Raw genomic sequence first — 15,655 nt, 5'->3', positions numbered from 1 at the left:
AAGATCTCGGGGCTGCCGGGCTGCAGTTACAACCACGTAAAAATATGTCGGCCTTTAGCCAAATGCTACAGCAGAGCGTCCAAAATGAAAAGAGCTGAACCAGGCTGGTGGAATTAGAGGTTCTCCCCGCTTCAGACATTGTCTTGTATTTATTTATTTTTTTTAAGACTAGTCAAGTTCAGTAGTGAGAAGAGGGGAAAGAAACTGACTGTGAACAGTCAAGTGAGAGAACGCGCTACCTTCGGACCAGCCAGAAAATTCACCAAAGGAAAAACCCCAGTGTCCATGTGTCCACAGAGTCATACCTCCCATCTCACCATGACACCTGCCCCCGTGTGTCTTGAAAACATACAGATCCAAAGGATACAGTGGCTGCTTGTGGCCAAACAGAACCCCAGGCTAGGAAATCTCTTGGTGTGAAGGTGAAAGCAAACCCTCCCCAACACAACGCTCCAATAATAGGGAGACACAGAAGCCGACTGTATACCTGGGAGGGTCTGAGGATGAGAGTTCAGGGCTTTGGGACATATCAGGCTCACTGGCGAGTCCTTACGGTCCAGTCAGTCACCAGTGGTTATGCTGGCTGGGGGTCAATAGATACTCTCTCTGCTTCCCCAACGAAACCAGCTCTCAGACCTCGGGAGGAGACGTCCAGCCACAGATCCATGGCCCAGGCTGACTTTGGGGAAGGCCAGTCATTTAACAGACAACTGTCAATGCCTCCCCTGGGAAGGGGGACAAAAGCACTGCCCAACCATGAAACCTCAGGGGTCCACAGGGATCAGCAAGAGAGCCTCTCGAGGGCTGAATAATGATGGGGGATGGTGAGGAGCACCTCCCAGCAAGGTGGAACCTGGATTGGCCTTAAACAGTGAGCAGAACCCAGGCACACCACATCAGAGAAAATAGCACTGACCCAGCATGACAAGAGCAAACATTCCCACCACCAGCTCACCCACCAGGGCCTGCCTGGCAGCAGCAACCGGGGCTCAAGAACCTTCTAAGGAGATGGGATGGAAAACCCAAGTTCCATGACCCCCAATTCATCATCAGTGTCTGGGGAAGACACCCAGTTGCCATACATTTTGCCCCTGAGCCTCAGTTTCCCCACATGCCAGTGTTCTCTGTGTCTTTGAGAGCTAATTTTGATAATGGATACAAACACCATGCCCAGCATACAGAGGGAGCTCAGCAGCAGTGCCAGTTCACAAGCAGGAGGACCATGGCAGCTGGGGGGACTTGCAACGTACCTTCCCCAGTGGACGGCCAGGTTCTGCCCGATGGACACCAGCAGCCTGGTGGGCCCATGCTCCCAGATGCACTCCTGGGCCCATGCCGCCGCAGACTTCTCCAGCTCTTCATCCCAGGTCTGCAGGAATGGGAGAAACGGGAGCAGGAGGTCAGGATCAGCACAGGATGTGAAAAGCAAGAACACAGCAACTCCTAGGCCTGGCTCCAGTGAGCCCAGTCTGGTTTCAGCTGCTGTGACGCTGGGTTCCTAACATAGAAAGTGGGAAATGTCAGGTCTGCAAATGGCCAGGGGTGCTGGCTCCAGGGCTGGGACCCTTCTGTGAAATGGGAGAGGCCACGCTGAATGATACACCTTACACTGAGGGGAAGGAAAGGGACCAAGAGTCCTCAGTACACACTGTCGTTAGGAGGCCTGGAAGCCCAGCCTGAGGAACGCGGCTTCCTTTCCTCGAATGTACCAGGCCTGGGACTTCATCTGAACCCTTTCACTGCATTCTAATAGTGACCTTTGAAGTAGACATTTTATCCCCATTTCACAGATAAGAAAATCAAGGCTTAGAGAAGCCCTGCTGGTTTGCCCAGGATCCCATGGATGGCTGTTTTCAGAACCAGGATTTGAAACCAGGTCTGCAGGAACCTGGAGTCTGTGCTCTCTCCATGAGTAAAGTTATATCTCGGCAAAGAACCTGATGCCATTCCCAGGCCAGGGGATGGAGACCATAAATTTTCCAGGTGGCTCCAGGTAGGCTAGGATGGTTTGATCTGAGGACCAGTGGAGGCACAGAGCCCCCTAGCCAAGCCACCAGCTGTGTGGATGGGGCATTTGATCAGTCTCCAGGTTCCTTGGTCCCTTTCCTTTCTCAAGAAGCAACCTCCCCACAGGACGCGTCTCCCAGCGAGGCTGCTCTCAGACACTGAGGGTGAGGAAGAAAAACTTAAAGGGAAGAGAGTATATTCCGGCTGCGGCAGACCTTGGGGAAGGCTGAGAGCTTTGGGGCTTGCGAGGCCTTTCTGCCTCTACTCTGCCTCTTAAGAAACAGCCCCTAGAACAGGGTCGCTCTGACTCCTGGAGCCTTCTTCATAGTGGGTTCAGACTTTAGAGGAAAAAAGCAGCCTTGCCGGAGCTGAGTCGTACCAAGACCTGTGGACGACGTCTCCTGGGGCTTTCTGAGAGTTCCTTGTTCCTCACTTTCCGTCTCCTGCTTCCCACTTGGCCCACCCCTGCCTGAATCAGCTGCCTCCTGACACCTCCTTGCCTCATGCTAGGACCCCCATGCTCCTCCGCCGCACAGTAGCAGCCTTCCAGAGTCATAACCGTATCCTCAAATGCAGACTCCTCACCTGGCCTCAAAGCCCTATGTGACTTGCTCCTGCCTGCCTCCCTGACCTCTCCCAATGGCCTCGTTCTCAGAAATGGGCCATGCATGACCCCGGGGGCTTTCTGAGATCTCTTCTGAGGCTCCAAGCTTCTTTCTGCCCTTAAGGACAGAGATTCAGAAGGTGGTGGCTTACAAACCTCTGTTCCCTCTGCCCAGAACACCCTTCCTTAAGCAACCCCTCAATCATTCTTACCCTGCAGGTCTAAATCCTCTTCCACGGAGTGGCCCATCCTGATACCTCAATTTCAATCAGGTTTGTCCCACCTCTAATGTTCTTTCTCACAGCTACCCCTATTTCTTCATCATACTCTGGACAATTCATAATTGTCTCCTCCTGGAATCCAGGGCAGTGGCTGGCACAGAAGGTGCTGTACAAATACCTCCTGGCCACACTAGCCTGTAGGTTCCGTGAGGACAGACACCATCTGTGTCGGCTACCTTTATATCAACAAGCTCTGTTTCATGCCCAGGGGAGGTGCTCAAAAGATACACAGAATTAACCAGTTAATTACATCCCAAATGTGTAGAAGGCAGGGGCGCAGTGGAGAGTGGGCAGCCGCCTCCTAACTCATTCAATATTTAGTAAGCACCCCTGTGTGTGGGTTTTGGGGACAGATAGGCTGTCTTGGCTCCAAGCTTCACCATTCACACCTGTATGGTTTGTGCCACCCCACGAAGGTTCCCCTGTCAACCCTGCTTTCTCATCTCACAGCAGCGTGGCGCCAGCACTGCTCACTTCCAGGGTTAGACAGGACGCAGGTCTCATGGCGCTCAAGAGCCATCACACTCATGTCAGGACCCGAGCCTCGCCCAGGCAGGGGTGCCAATGAATGCCTCATCTTTATCAAAGCAATCCAAAGACAATGGCTAAATTCCCCAAAGTGGCAAATACCCAGTCTCTAAGAAGACCTGAAGTTTCTTTTTAAGCCATTCAGAGCACATGGATGGACAAGTGGAGCCTATCCCTGGGGTTCTGAAAAGCTGGCCAGGAAGGAAGCTTACACACTGGAGCTTGAGGACAAAGGGTAACACCCCACAGCCACACCTGTTAAGCTCACCCATCAGTCCAAGAGGGTTGACCTCAGCTGCCTCCTGTCACCATTAGCTCCTTCCCAGGTCGAGAGAGGCAGGCTTTGAGATGAGGAGATATAAACAGAGAGGCTATGTCGTCCGCCCAAAGCCACACAGCTAGCAAATAGAGCTGACTCCTGCCCTGCCTCCAACAACCATCCGAGAGAGGATGGGGCCAGAGTCTGCACCCAAAGCCCCACAGAAATCTACCTCAATTCTCTATACTTTTAACCTTAAAAAGTCTGCATAAGCTACTCGAGGCATTAGTATTTTGAAAGAGTGCGCATTTCCTCCTAAAATTAGTACAAGCCCTTTGGAATAAATGCCTGTACAATTTTCTTGAGGGGAAAAAAGAGGCAGTTTCATAACATATTCCCAAAGGACAGCTGTCCTCAGCGGGCTCTGCCAGGATGGGAAGCCCCCTGGTCCGAGGTCTCGTGCATCCCAGCTGAGCGGCAATAAGGGGCTCACAAGCACAAGGGGTGGTCCCTGCCGCAAGGACCTCAGCTGTCAAAGCAAAATGAGAACCGACAGCTGTGTCCAGAGGGAAGGGTGGCCTTGAGGGCAAGGCCCTGGGGAGGGACCAGCCCAAGAAAGGACACAGAAGCTGCACCCTCAGAACATCTTCAGGGGACGTGGCTGACAAAGCAGGCTGAGAGACCAGAGACTTTCTTCTAAAAGGAGCCCTAAGTGCCAGGCCAGCAGCAAGTGGGCTCCATCCTGCACACAAAGCCCCAGGGGAAAGGCGGAAAGGAAGTGAAGATTTAGGGAGGGAAACAAATGGCAGGATTCAGAAACAGCAGGGGAGGCGATGAGCCCCCTCCCTGCCCCGGGCCAGGGGTATGGCAGAGGCAGGATGAAGACACAGAGTAGGAAATGCTGGAGGAAGAGTTCCTGGCACCTGGAGGGAGTTAAATTGAACATGGAGTGGCAGCTGGAACATGGGCCGCAGACTGAGCCAGGACTGGGTTCAGATCCTGGACCTGCCACTTAACCAGCTGTGACCTCAGTGTCCTAATCTATAAAACGGGAAAATAAAGGCTGGGCATGGTGGCGCATGCCTATAATCCCAACACTCTGGGAGGCTCAGGAGGTGGAGGCCACCCTGTCTCTAAAACTAGCTGGACGTTGTGGCAGGTGCCTGTAGTCCCAGCTACTCAAGAGGCTGAGGTAAGAGGATCACTTGAGCCCAGGAGTTTGAGTTATGATGCCATGGGACTCGACATCAGGTTGACTAAGACTCTGTCTCTAAATAAATAAATAGGAAAATAGCAATGCTCTGGTCACGGGGCTGGGAGAACAGGGACTGGTCTTGTCAGAGATTACTTTGGGGGTAAGATGTGGTTAAAATTTTCTCTCTGGACCGTTAGACCTGCACTGTCCAATTTGGCAGCCACTAGCCACATGCAGCCACTTAACCTTAATTAAAATGAAATCAAGTTTAATGCTGAGTTCCACAGTCATAATAGCCACATTTCAGGGGCTCAGAAGCCACCCAGGAATAATGGTTACCACATAAGCCAGGACTCCCAGCCACTAAGACACCCTCCGGGGTCATGTGGCCTTAGACCAGCAGACATCCCAGTAGAAACTTCCGCTGGACCCTGGAGATACGTGTGGGGAGAGGGGGCTGGAGCCGGAGACTTGGGGTGCTCATTCCAGCTCCGCTGCCCCTGCCCTTCCTATGCAGTCTGCTCTTACAGACAGCCCATTTTCCTTCAACTCAGCTGCTCGGAGGAGGCATGGCCAGTGCTGCAGCCTGGGGAGGACAGCGTTCCTGCCGGCCTTGTGGTGGCCACTCCTCTCACACTCAGGGGAATCATCTGAGGAAGGGCCAAGTGGAAACTGAGGTTCAAATGGGCTATGAAGCCATCCAGGTCACTTCACTAGCATGTGGCTGAGCAGGGACAGGTGTCAGCAAAACCCTGCCCTTGGCCCCTACCCCTCTGCCTCCAGAGAGGCAGGGCTGGCCCCCCGGGCTGAGCCATGAAGGGTGACACACAGGAATTGGAAAGGAGGTAAGGCTTGCACGGGAGCATCACGTGGACCCTCTCTTGCAAGAAGAGACCCCATACCAGCCACCACCCACTGAGCGAGGGACAGGAGGGGAGCCCGGCTCACCATGTACTCCATGTTGGAGGCTGGGGGGTGCACCTGGCCCCGCAGCTTGTTGTGCAGCATTAGAATCTCTTCCCTGTCCTCCTGGGGGATGGCCCTCCGCACCCGGGAGTGGGGCTCGGCGCGGTATCTGCTGAGCAGCTCCTCCAGGCCGGTGACATTGGGCAGCAAGTAACCCTGAGCTCCGCAGACCAACAACACCAGCCCCAGGGGGACAGCACCGCCCAGGACAGGGCTCATGGCTCCACACGTGCAGTGACAGCAGGTGGCAGGGCAGCTGGGGCTCCTGAGGCGAGGCCAAGTGCTCGGGGCTCTGCGGGGAGAGGACAGTTAGTGAGGGAGCAGCAGGGAGAGGTGCTCCGTCGTGAGACGTGGAAACTGAGGCCCACAGACAGGAATGCAGAGCTGGGGGTTACACCAAGTGTTTGCAGCAAGGTGAGCTGTCTGGGTTCCAAAGAGGATACCCTGGGATGGTTCCCTCTGCGCTCCGGCTTTCCTTGGGGGGAGTCACCGTATTTTTTTTTTTTTGGAGACAAAGTCTCACTATGTTACCCTCAGTAGAGTGCTGTGGCATCACAGCTTACAGCAACCTCAAACTCTTGGACTTAAGCAATTCTCTTGCCTCCGCCTCCCAAGTAGTTGGGACTACAGGCACCTGCCACAATGCCTGACTATTTTTTTCTTTTTTGTTGCAGTTGTCATGTCATTGTTGTTTAGCAGCCCCAGGCCGGGTTTGAACTGTCAGCCTCGGTGTATGTGGCCAGTGCCCTAACCATTGAACTACAGTTGCTGAGCCCATCACCCTATTTTCTAACTTTGACCTGGCATTTCTTACTTGGTCAGGACTCAGGTAGATCTGTGGCACCGATTGACTTCTGTCTCCTGCTACCAAAAAGGATTGATCACATCATTTCACATCAACAAAGGATTTGCCACACACCAGCATTATTAGGGAACTTCTCATCCCTGTGAAGTGAGACTCAGTTTATCAAAAGTGGCAGAAGGGCCCATCAGACCCATCACTGTACAAGATCTTATTGTCATAGCCGTCCCATGATGTGTCAGTGGCCCATACAAGTTATCGGTACACAAGGACCATGTCGGGATGGCCACTTGTCATTGAGCACCTCCAGATTGGTATTAGTTAATCTCCTAGAATTTGGCCAGATCTCCTTTGATTGATAAAACCTATACAGGGCTGAGGGGACAGGGCTGAGGGGACACGGTCTCTTCTTGAAGCTGTACTTCCTGAGATGTTCCTGGAACCCTATCCCTGACGCATGTTGGGGCTGTGAGACATGGCCCCCAGGTCACACTGGGTGCCACTGAGCATGTCTGCAACAAAGAAAAGTCTCTACTTTTTATTATCCTCATCTTACAAACTTACAAACTTTCAAATGCCAACGTCAGAATGTTATCAGTTGAATTTCTGCTATGTTTTTTGTTTCTTCAGAAAACCCTGCATATGCACCTACATAGCTGGTCACTTATGTTATTTCTAAGCACTGTGACAACCAGGGGGTTGGTCCATCATCCCCGTCTCTGGATAAGAAAGCTAAGGCTTCGCAGGCGACAAGGTGAGCCTAGGCCACCCTGCTAGTGGACAGAGATGCTGAGACTCAAACTGATGATTCTGAGGATCCAGAATTGTCCAGCAAGGTGCTTTGGCTCCTGTATCAACTGTCTCACAGCCACAGATCTCCTCTTCCTGGCTGTTTGGTCAAGGAAGATGAGGAAGGATTTGAATGCCCACTCCCAAGGGAGGGTCGGCAGCCACCCAGTCACCTGGGTTGAGCAGCTATTCTGTGCTGGGTGCTGAGACAGAAACTAAGGACATGAAGAGGACGAGGACACCATCCCCAGCCTTCAGGAGCTCACAGTTGGGTCACAGAGCTAGAGAAGGGAGCCTGCAGACCCCACATAACAGGACGACAGCGCTGACTGAGATGGTGCAGAGGTCTCGGGGCCAGAGGAAGGGGCCTTGCCTTGATGGGAAGGGTGGTGGCCGTGCCTGACCTGTCCACAGCTCGAGGGGCTCAGCTCTTTGAACAGAAGTCTTCCCTGGTCTTCACACACATAGCAACAACCAGAATTGTCCCTGTCGCAACAGCTGCGATTTGTACAATGGTGGCCAAAGGAGCCGTTCTCAGGGTGGACGCAAATCAAGGTCGAGACAGGCTTCCCAGGAAGCAGAGAGGCTGGTACCAGAAGGCAGGCGCCCGCCAAAGAGCTATGGGAATGCTGCGGCTCCCCTCTCTGACCCACTGGCATCTCTCCAGGGTCCTGGCCGAGCCTGCGCCTTAGATAAAAATAACCCCACCGCAAAGAGCAGCGGCTTGGCCCGCTTTGTAGTGGATGAGACACGGCTGCCCTCCCCAGAAGGCAGAGCCCCAGGGACGCGTGGGGAGGACCTCTGTGCACTCCCAACTGGGAATCAAACCAAGAATACAGAATTCCTCAGAGTCCCTGGTCTCTCTCTCTCAGGTCAGTCATACCACCATATATGAACATTTCCAGCTGCAGCAGCTGGGCTCAAAGGGGAGGCCAGAAGATTCTGACGTTTGGCTAACATTTGAGAGCTCAGGAATTGACTCACTGGTGTCCCCTGGCATCATGATGACGCTTGATGTTTCTCACTCCACACTTGAACACAAGGGTCCCTCAGAGGCATGGTGCATAAACTGCTTATGTGACTTTCCTGGGACCAACGTAGATTAAAACCCAGTTCTGATTCAAATAGCCAGTCAGCACAGTTCAGATAGCTAGCTGTCAGTGGGAGACTGGTGAATAAACTGTGCAGGGCGGTGGGGTGGCACACGGTAGAATATTATACAGCGGGTAACAAGGGATGGGCTCAGGCGCAGATAAATCTCAAATGTGGTGATGAGTTAAGAAAGCAAGTTGCAGCATATTATGCTAATGATACTACTTATGTAAATGCAAAATCATATAAACCGTATCTTGTAAAATTTATGCGTACATGTGTATATGCACACATACATGTGTACACGTTTGTATGTGTGTGAATATATACATATGAGGGGTACACGCGTGTACTAAAGCCAGGACTGATTCAAGTTCATGGCGGGGTTGACTCCAGGGTAGGGAATAGAACTGGGGAAGACCATGTGATAGGATTCATTTCTATCTTTAATATCCTATTTCTGTTTTTAAAATCTCAAGCAAATATGGCAAAACAGTGGACATCTGTAGAGAACAGGCTGAGTGGTCAGGAACCGAGAGGTGGTGACCACCGTGAGGTGTCATCAGGGCAGAGCCTCCATGGTGGACCCATCTATCCCTTGTACTTTCCTATTGTGTTTTTTTGTTTTTGTTTTTTTTGAGACAGGGCCTTTCCACCCTGGGTAAAGTGCCATGGCATCATAGCTCACAGCAACCTCAAACTCCTGGGCTCCAGTGATCCTCTTACCTCAACCTCCCAAGTAGCTGGGAACACAGGTGCCCAGTGCAATGTCCAGCTAGTTTTTCTATTTTTGGTAGAGACGGAGTCTCGCTCTTGCTCAGACTGGTCTTGAACTCCTGAGCTCAAGCAATCTACCCACTTTGGCCTCCCAGAGTGCTGGGATTACAGGTGTGAGCTACCACACCTGACTTATCTTTTATTGTTTTAAAGTATTACAGGTTGAATAACCCTTGTCCCCAATTTTTGGAACCAGAGGTGTTTTGGATTTTTTTCAGATTTTGGAATATTTGCATATACAATGTATATGTAAGGTATACATAATAAGATTATCTCAGGGAGGGGACCCAAGTCTAACTGTGAAATTTGTTTATGTTTCACATATACTTTATACATGTAGCCCAAAGGCAATTTTATACAATATTTTTCAAAAGTCTGTGCATGGAACAAAGTTTTGGCTGCATCCTATCACATGAGGTCAGGTGTGGAATTTTTAACATGTGGCTTCGTTTCAGGGCTCAAAAAGTTTCAGATTTTAGGTGGCACCTGTGGCTCAAAGGAGTAGGGCGCTGGCCCCATATACCAGAGGTGGTGGGTTCAAACCCAGCCCTGGCCAAAAACTGCAAAAAAAAAACACCTTTCAGATTTTTGTGTGCTTCACGTTTTGGGTTTTTGGGTTAGGGATGCCCTGTGCTTACCAAAATAAAACAAAACACCAAAGCACAAAAACACAATGAAACAAACTCTGGCTCCCAGCGCATCCCTGTGGCATGTTCTCCTAAACCACGCCCACCTCATTTCCAGAGATTCGACAAGCGGCCTTCATTCTTAATGTTGATGGGACTTACATGGCTCCTAGGCTGACCCTTCCTTCAAGGCTCACAAATCTGCAAAGTCTCAGGGGAAGCTTTGGAATTAGGGGACCACAGAGTGTGGGCAAAGCTCCACCCTGGAAGAGAAAGGAGAGGAGAGCAGTGGTTTCTCCCAGGGCCTCCCTGCACTTCACGAGGGTTTCTGGCCTGGGAAGTGCAGACCTGACCTTGGTCACACCATTCACCCATCATGCTGGAGGGCACGCTTGTCCTGGTGGGTCTGAAAGTGCTCTGGACTGGCCAGGCCCAGAGGACCCTGGGGACCCCTGCTGGAGAGGGATAAGGCTCTGGACGCTTCCTGCTGTAGGAGAAACTGGAGATTTTAAGTAGAAAAATGACCAGAAAAGGGCCAGCCTCCTTCAAGTCTGCATTCGCAGAGCCCGGGGGGGTGGGGGTGGGGGGGTGCTTGGCATGGAGAGAACAGGCACATGGTTATGGACTGAGTCATGTTCCCCTAAATCCACACGCTGAAGCCCCAACTAGCCCCCAAGACCTCAGAATGTGACTGTATTTGGAGAAGGCCTTGAAAGAGGTGATTAGGGTGAAATGAAGTGCTGTGGGTGGGTCCTGACCCAATGTGACCAGCATCCCTACAGAAGGGACTGGGACAGAGACATCTGGTGGGGGCGGCCATTGAGGATGTAGGAAAAGACAGTCGTCAGCAAGCCACAGAGAGGCCTCGGGAAAAACCAGCCCTGCCAGCACCTTCATCTCAGGCTTCTTCCTGTGTCTAAGCCAGTCTGTGGCGCTAGCAGGCCTGACGGCCGAGCATACCCAACAGATAATACTCGGATGAACAGCGCTCCTTCCAAAGACCTCACTGGCTGCCATATGGAAGGAGGCAAAGGCAAGCCAGTTGGGAGGTGAGGCCACGTCCTGGCCAGAAGCCAGCCAGCCCTGCAGATCAAAGAGACAGCCCAGGGGCCAAGGCCCAGCTCAGAGGGACAGTGCCCAGCACCCTCAGTGACACTGGCCATTCAGCCTCCAGTGTTGAATAGATCAACAAAATGGGGCCAACACACTTCTGCCCTTTTCCACTAAGAACTAAAAAACACAGACTTTTTCCAAATGAGATATACATGCTGTCTAAGAGCACCCAGGACTCACCACTGCTGAGATGGTGCTCTTGCCGGGGAACCTCAAGGCATAGGGACTCACTCTGGGGGAGACCCGTGTGTGCCCATTGCTATGGGAGCACCGCATCCCCTCTCTCATTCACCTTCCTGCTTATCCAGAGGTTTGGGTTCTATCCCCCCATTTTACAGACCTGGAGACCGAGGCCTCTGGAGTTCACAGACCCTGCCCACAGCAAGCAGGAGACCCAGGGCTGCAGCTCAGCTCTGTCCACACACGCCTTTTTCCTAAGGCCATCCTGTCTTCCCAGGAGTGGGCTCTGGGAGTGAAAGCCCCCAACCTCCTCTCCACCCATGCAGGGGAAGAGACTCCCTTGAACAGAAAAGCCAAATCCCATACTAACGTCCTCTAATACCCCTCTCTGTTTCCTGGGAAGGCTGCTGGACTTGGTGGCCTCCTGGGTCACACTGTGGCTCTAACAATGAGAAGACACCAATGTGTCACCCCCACAGAAGATGAAACATTATCTTTATATCACGGTGATATGTCACCAAAGCAGCAGCACCCTCCACCCTCCGTCTACCCACACGCCTTTGACTCAAGTGGGATGAGCTGGGCTCAGACCCGTGGCGCTCATGGGTGCTCTATACAGCACCTCCCAGCTGGCCCCAGCTGTTTTCCTAACATGCTAGAGGAGCTCACGCTTCTCTGGGTCCCCCAGAGCTCACTCCAGTACCTGGGGAGTGAGGCTTTGCTGTTCTGGTCCCCAATCCCCCAGATTGCCCAATGCAAGCGTCACCCCTAGAAAAGCCCCCCTCCTCCTCAGCCGCTTGCCAATAACGAAATATCCGCTGTGGACTGCGGTACAACACAGCAGAAATGCTCTCTGGAAGGTTCTATTCTCCTTTGCCAGAGTTGCAAAACTGAGCCCACAGAACCACAAGAAAGATAATAGCGCCAAGGTCTGGTGAGAGCACATCAGATGTCAGGACACCATAGGGGCCGGGAGGGGAACCAACAAAACTTCTAGTCCCTGGCTCAATGGCAAGAGCTACTCCTGGTCAATCAAAGTGTGGGAGTCCTTGGGCTTGGTGCCTGCAGCTCAGCAGTTGGGGCACCAGCCACATACACCACAGAGCTCGTGGGTTCGAACCCAGCCCGGGCCTGCCAAACAACGATAACTACAACAGAAAAATAGCGCCAGGCATTGTGGCAGGTGCCTGTAGTCCCAGTTACTTGGGAGGCGGAGACAAAAGACTCACTTAAGTCCAAGAGTTTGAGGTTGCTGTGAGCTGTGACTCCACAGCACTCCACCGAGGGTGACATAGTGAGACTCTGTCTCAAAGTACAGGAGTCCAGTTTCAAAGCCCAGAGCTTTGAGGCGCATGTTGACTCAGCCAGTGAGGTAGCTGCTTTCAGACCCATTTTACAGAATGTGAAACTGAGCCCAGGAGCCATTAACTGGTATTTGTGAAGTTGCAGGGCTGGATTAAAGTGGAACTGAGACTTGTGATCAGGCTTTCCAGAGCTCAAAGAACTTTCAACACCTCTGCTGCAATAATATTCATATTCCCACCGCCCCCGCCGGCCCAGCCCAGGCTCCATGCGCATTTCAGGGATCAGTAAATCCTTGTGTTCCGAATCTAACAAGGGGGTGTCCTTGTGAATTATCTCTGCTATCATATGGGATGCTCAGAAGTGGGTGAGAGAAAGGGACTCGGCTCCAGTCAGCTGCGGCATCTTGCCCGGTTGCCTCTGCCTTGTTTAGGAAAGTCTGCCAGAAAGATGAATCTCAGGCTGAGCCTGTCAGCCGACGCTTCCCAGACGGTGCCAAGCTCTCTGCTCTGCACATGCTGTTCCTACAGCTCATCCCATGACCCCGCCGAGCCCCCCTTCCCTGCCCAGGCTGGGCAGATTAATTCCTGTTCCTCACTAAGACTCAGCTCAAAGGTCACTGCTTCGTAGAAGCGTCGTGCTTAATCACACCCTCAGACCTGCTGGTCTGGCTCACCACTGTGTTGCCAGCACCTGACAAGTCGGGGCTCAATAAATATTTAGGGAATGAATGTATGTCCCCCCCTACACACTGGGCCAGAAGAGCCACTTGAGGGCTGAGTATGATGTTGGCTTCTTTGGTGAGTATAGTAAGGCTCTCGGGAGAAGACCTGGGTTCAATTCCTGCCACCACCGCGCACCAGCCGCAGGGCAGTGGATGCAGCATTTTTCTTCTTTGGGTTCATGTTTATAAGGTAGAGGGAGTCACAGGCCCCACCTACGGAAGCACAAGGTCATGAACATCAGCCCTCAGGAAGCGTGAGTATCATAACAACAATGACAAACTACCCACCCGCAAATGGTTGCTGGGAAGAATTTTAGAGGGCCGTGATTAATAATGTGAAATTCAGTGAAGAGATGATTCTCTCTTATACCAAAGCCCCACTGTTGCCTTAATAAAATCTAATTTTTAGAACTCCTTTTCCATATCCAACGCCGGGGGGGAGGGGATGCCCCTCCACTGAATTCGTAACCCACTTTAGCTCAGTACATGCCTGAGTGTCAGCCCGGACTCCAGCTTTCTAAGGAAGTAGGTTCTGTGATATCATGAACCAGGGCTGGAGGGGTGATGTCAACCACCTGAGCAGAAGCCATCATCACACAAACGTACTTGATAATTCATGCCAGTGACAACTGCCCAGCCCGATGCCATTTCTGTCATGAAGCTCTATCCCCTCCCACGGCTCCACGTCAGCTGAGTTGACAGTCCACACGTGTTCCTCAGCCTTAGGACTCACCACCCCGGACTGAGCCACTCCACCTTTTGCCTCTCTGCCTGGACTGTGGGCTTCTGAGGGGCTGGAACCAGTGGTGCACTGGTAAGTGTCTAATGATCATGGGGGCGGGCGTGGCAGACCCTCTACTCCCAGCCTTGCATGTTTTCTATCCTCTACAAACTATGGTGTCACTGCGACGATTAGCTCTATTCTATAGATGAGGAAACTGAGGCTCAAAAAAGGCAAGTAGGGTGGCGCCTGTGGCTCAGTGAGTAGGGCGCCGGCCCCATATACCAAGGGTGGCGGGTTCAAACCTGGCCCCGGCCAAACCACAACACAAAAATAGCCGGACGTTGTGGCGGGCACTTGTAGTCCCAGCTACTCGGGAGGCTGAGGCAAGAGAATCACCTAAGCCCAAGAGCTGGAGGTTGCTGTGAGCTGTGTGACGCCATGGCATGCTACCGAGGGCGGTAAAGTGAGACTATCTCTACAAAAAAAACAAGGCCAGCAGCTTGCCCAGGGTCCTGCAGAACCCTTCAGGACAGGTCAGCTTATTCATCATGCTCTGATCACTTACCAATCCTGTCTCATCCACACAGGGCTTCTCCAAAATGTCGGGTAGCCCTGACCTCCTGTCTCGTGTCATTCAGCTGTCACCCTGCCCACAACAGCGTGGGCACAGTCCCCCTAGAAGGCCAGGGGCAAGGGGAATGGTCCCCTGGGCTCTGCTCTTCCTCAGAAGTAACAAAGAAAGACTCAAAACTTGGGGAAGAGGCCAAGGACAGATCAGAGTCATACCCACAAACCACCAAGAAATTCCAGGAATGAGGTGGTGGCTGGGAGGAGGAACCCGTGTGCCCCCCGCCAAAGTGCATCTCTGGCAGATCCCAGGACTGAGCAGGACATCCCGTCAGGACAGGGACTGGGGCCCTCTCCCCCCACAATCACATCCTGCGGTTTTCTCTAAGCGCTCTGGACAGGATCAGGGCCAGACCCGAGGGAGGCACAGCGGCTCCCTCCTGCACTGCCCAGGTCTCCCACAGCCCGCTTGGCTCACTGGTGACACTAACCCACTGGCATCTTCTCTCTTTCTTAGCAAAACATACAGTCTTACAGGATTTCTGGGACAATGTGCCTGGATGCTTAACCAAACAACTGCAATACACAAAACCCATTCGAGTTTTTAATACTATGCTGAAAATGTGCAAATGCTGGACAAAGAGAGAAGAATGATCATTCCACACACACTCATCTAATCTTCAAAAAACCTGTAAAAAAAAGAGCTGAAAACTCAAGTGTGTTCAAGGCAAGCCAAGATCATATGTAAGAAAAGCCACTTTAAAGTGACTGGATAATAAGGAATACGTTCCTAACATGCCCAGGAGCGTAACTCCTGGGGCTCTTTCCTTCATTTTGCAGATGTGTGGATGTTTCCCTGGAAACAGTGTTCCCAGGAAAAGATAAATGGCAGGAGACCTCCATCTCCAAGAGGAAAGAAATTATTGGCTCCCAGAAGGCAGTGTGGTGGCTCTGCTCTGGGTTCAAATCCCACCCCCACAGCACAGGCTGAGCCACGCTCGGGAGGGAGGGTGACAGGCACCCAGACTAGTGTCATAAAAGGCCCAGGGACAGACCTGCACAATGGTGTCTGGGGACTGTTTTCTGCCCTTCTCCTCCTGGGGGAATTCAGGATCCCCC

The 15,655-nt window shown here is 52.3% G+C and overlaps 1 protein-coding gene across 2 annotated transcripts in view; it reads right to left on the bottom strand.

The window, feature by feature from the left end:
* The window catches only part of CRISPLD2 (cysteine rich secretory protein LCCL domain containing 2), a 64,736-nt gene that overhangs the window by 42,222 nt on the left and 6,859 nt on the right, over window positions 1-15,655 (bottom strand). For both annotated transcript variants that reach the window (XM_053553644.1, XM_053553652.1), the window contains exons 2-3: window positions 5,823-6,132; window positions 1,251-1,369 (exon numbers count right to left, since the gene is read on the bottom strand). In XM_053553644.1, the coding sequence (XP_053409619.1) occupies window positions 1,251-1,369; window positions 5,823-6,059 (356 nt within the window). In that variant the 5' untranslated portion in view covers window positions 6,060-6,132. The remainder of the gene's footprint in view (window positions 1-1,250; window positions 1,370-5,822; window positions 6,133-15,655) is intronic.

The sequence above is a fragment of the Nycticebus coucang genome, chromosome 2 (genome assembly GCF_027406575.1).
Source record: "Nycticebus coucang isolate mNycCou1 chromosome 2, mNycCou1.pri, whole genome shotgun sequence".
Lineage (NCBI taxonomy): Eukaryota > Metazoa > Chordata > Mammalia > Primates > Lorisidae > Nycticebus > Nycticebus coucang.
The sequence above is the reverse complement of the archived record's forward strand: the minus strand, read 5'-3'. Positions and strand labels throughout refer to the sequence as shown.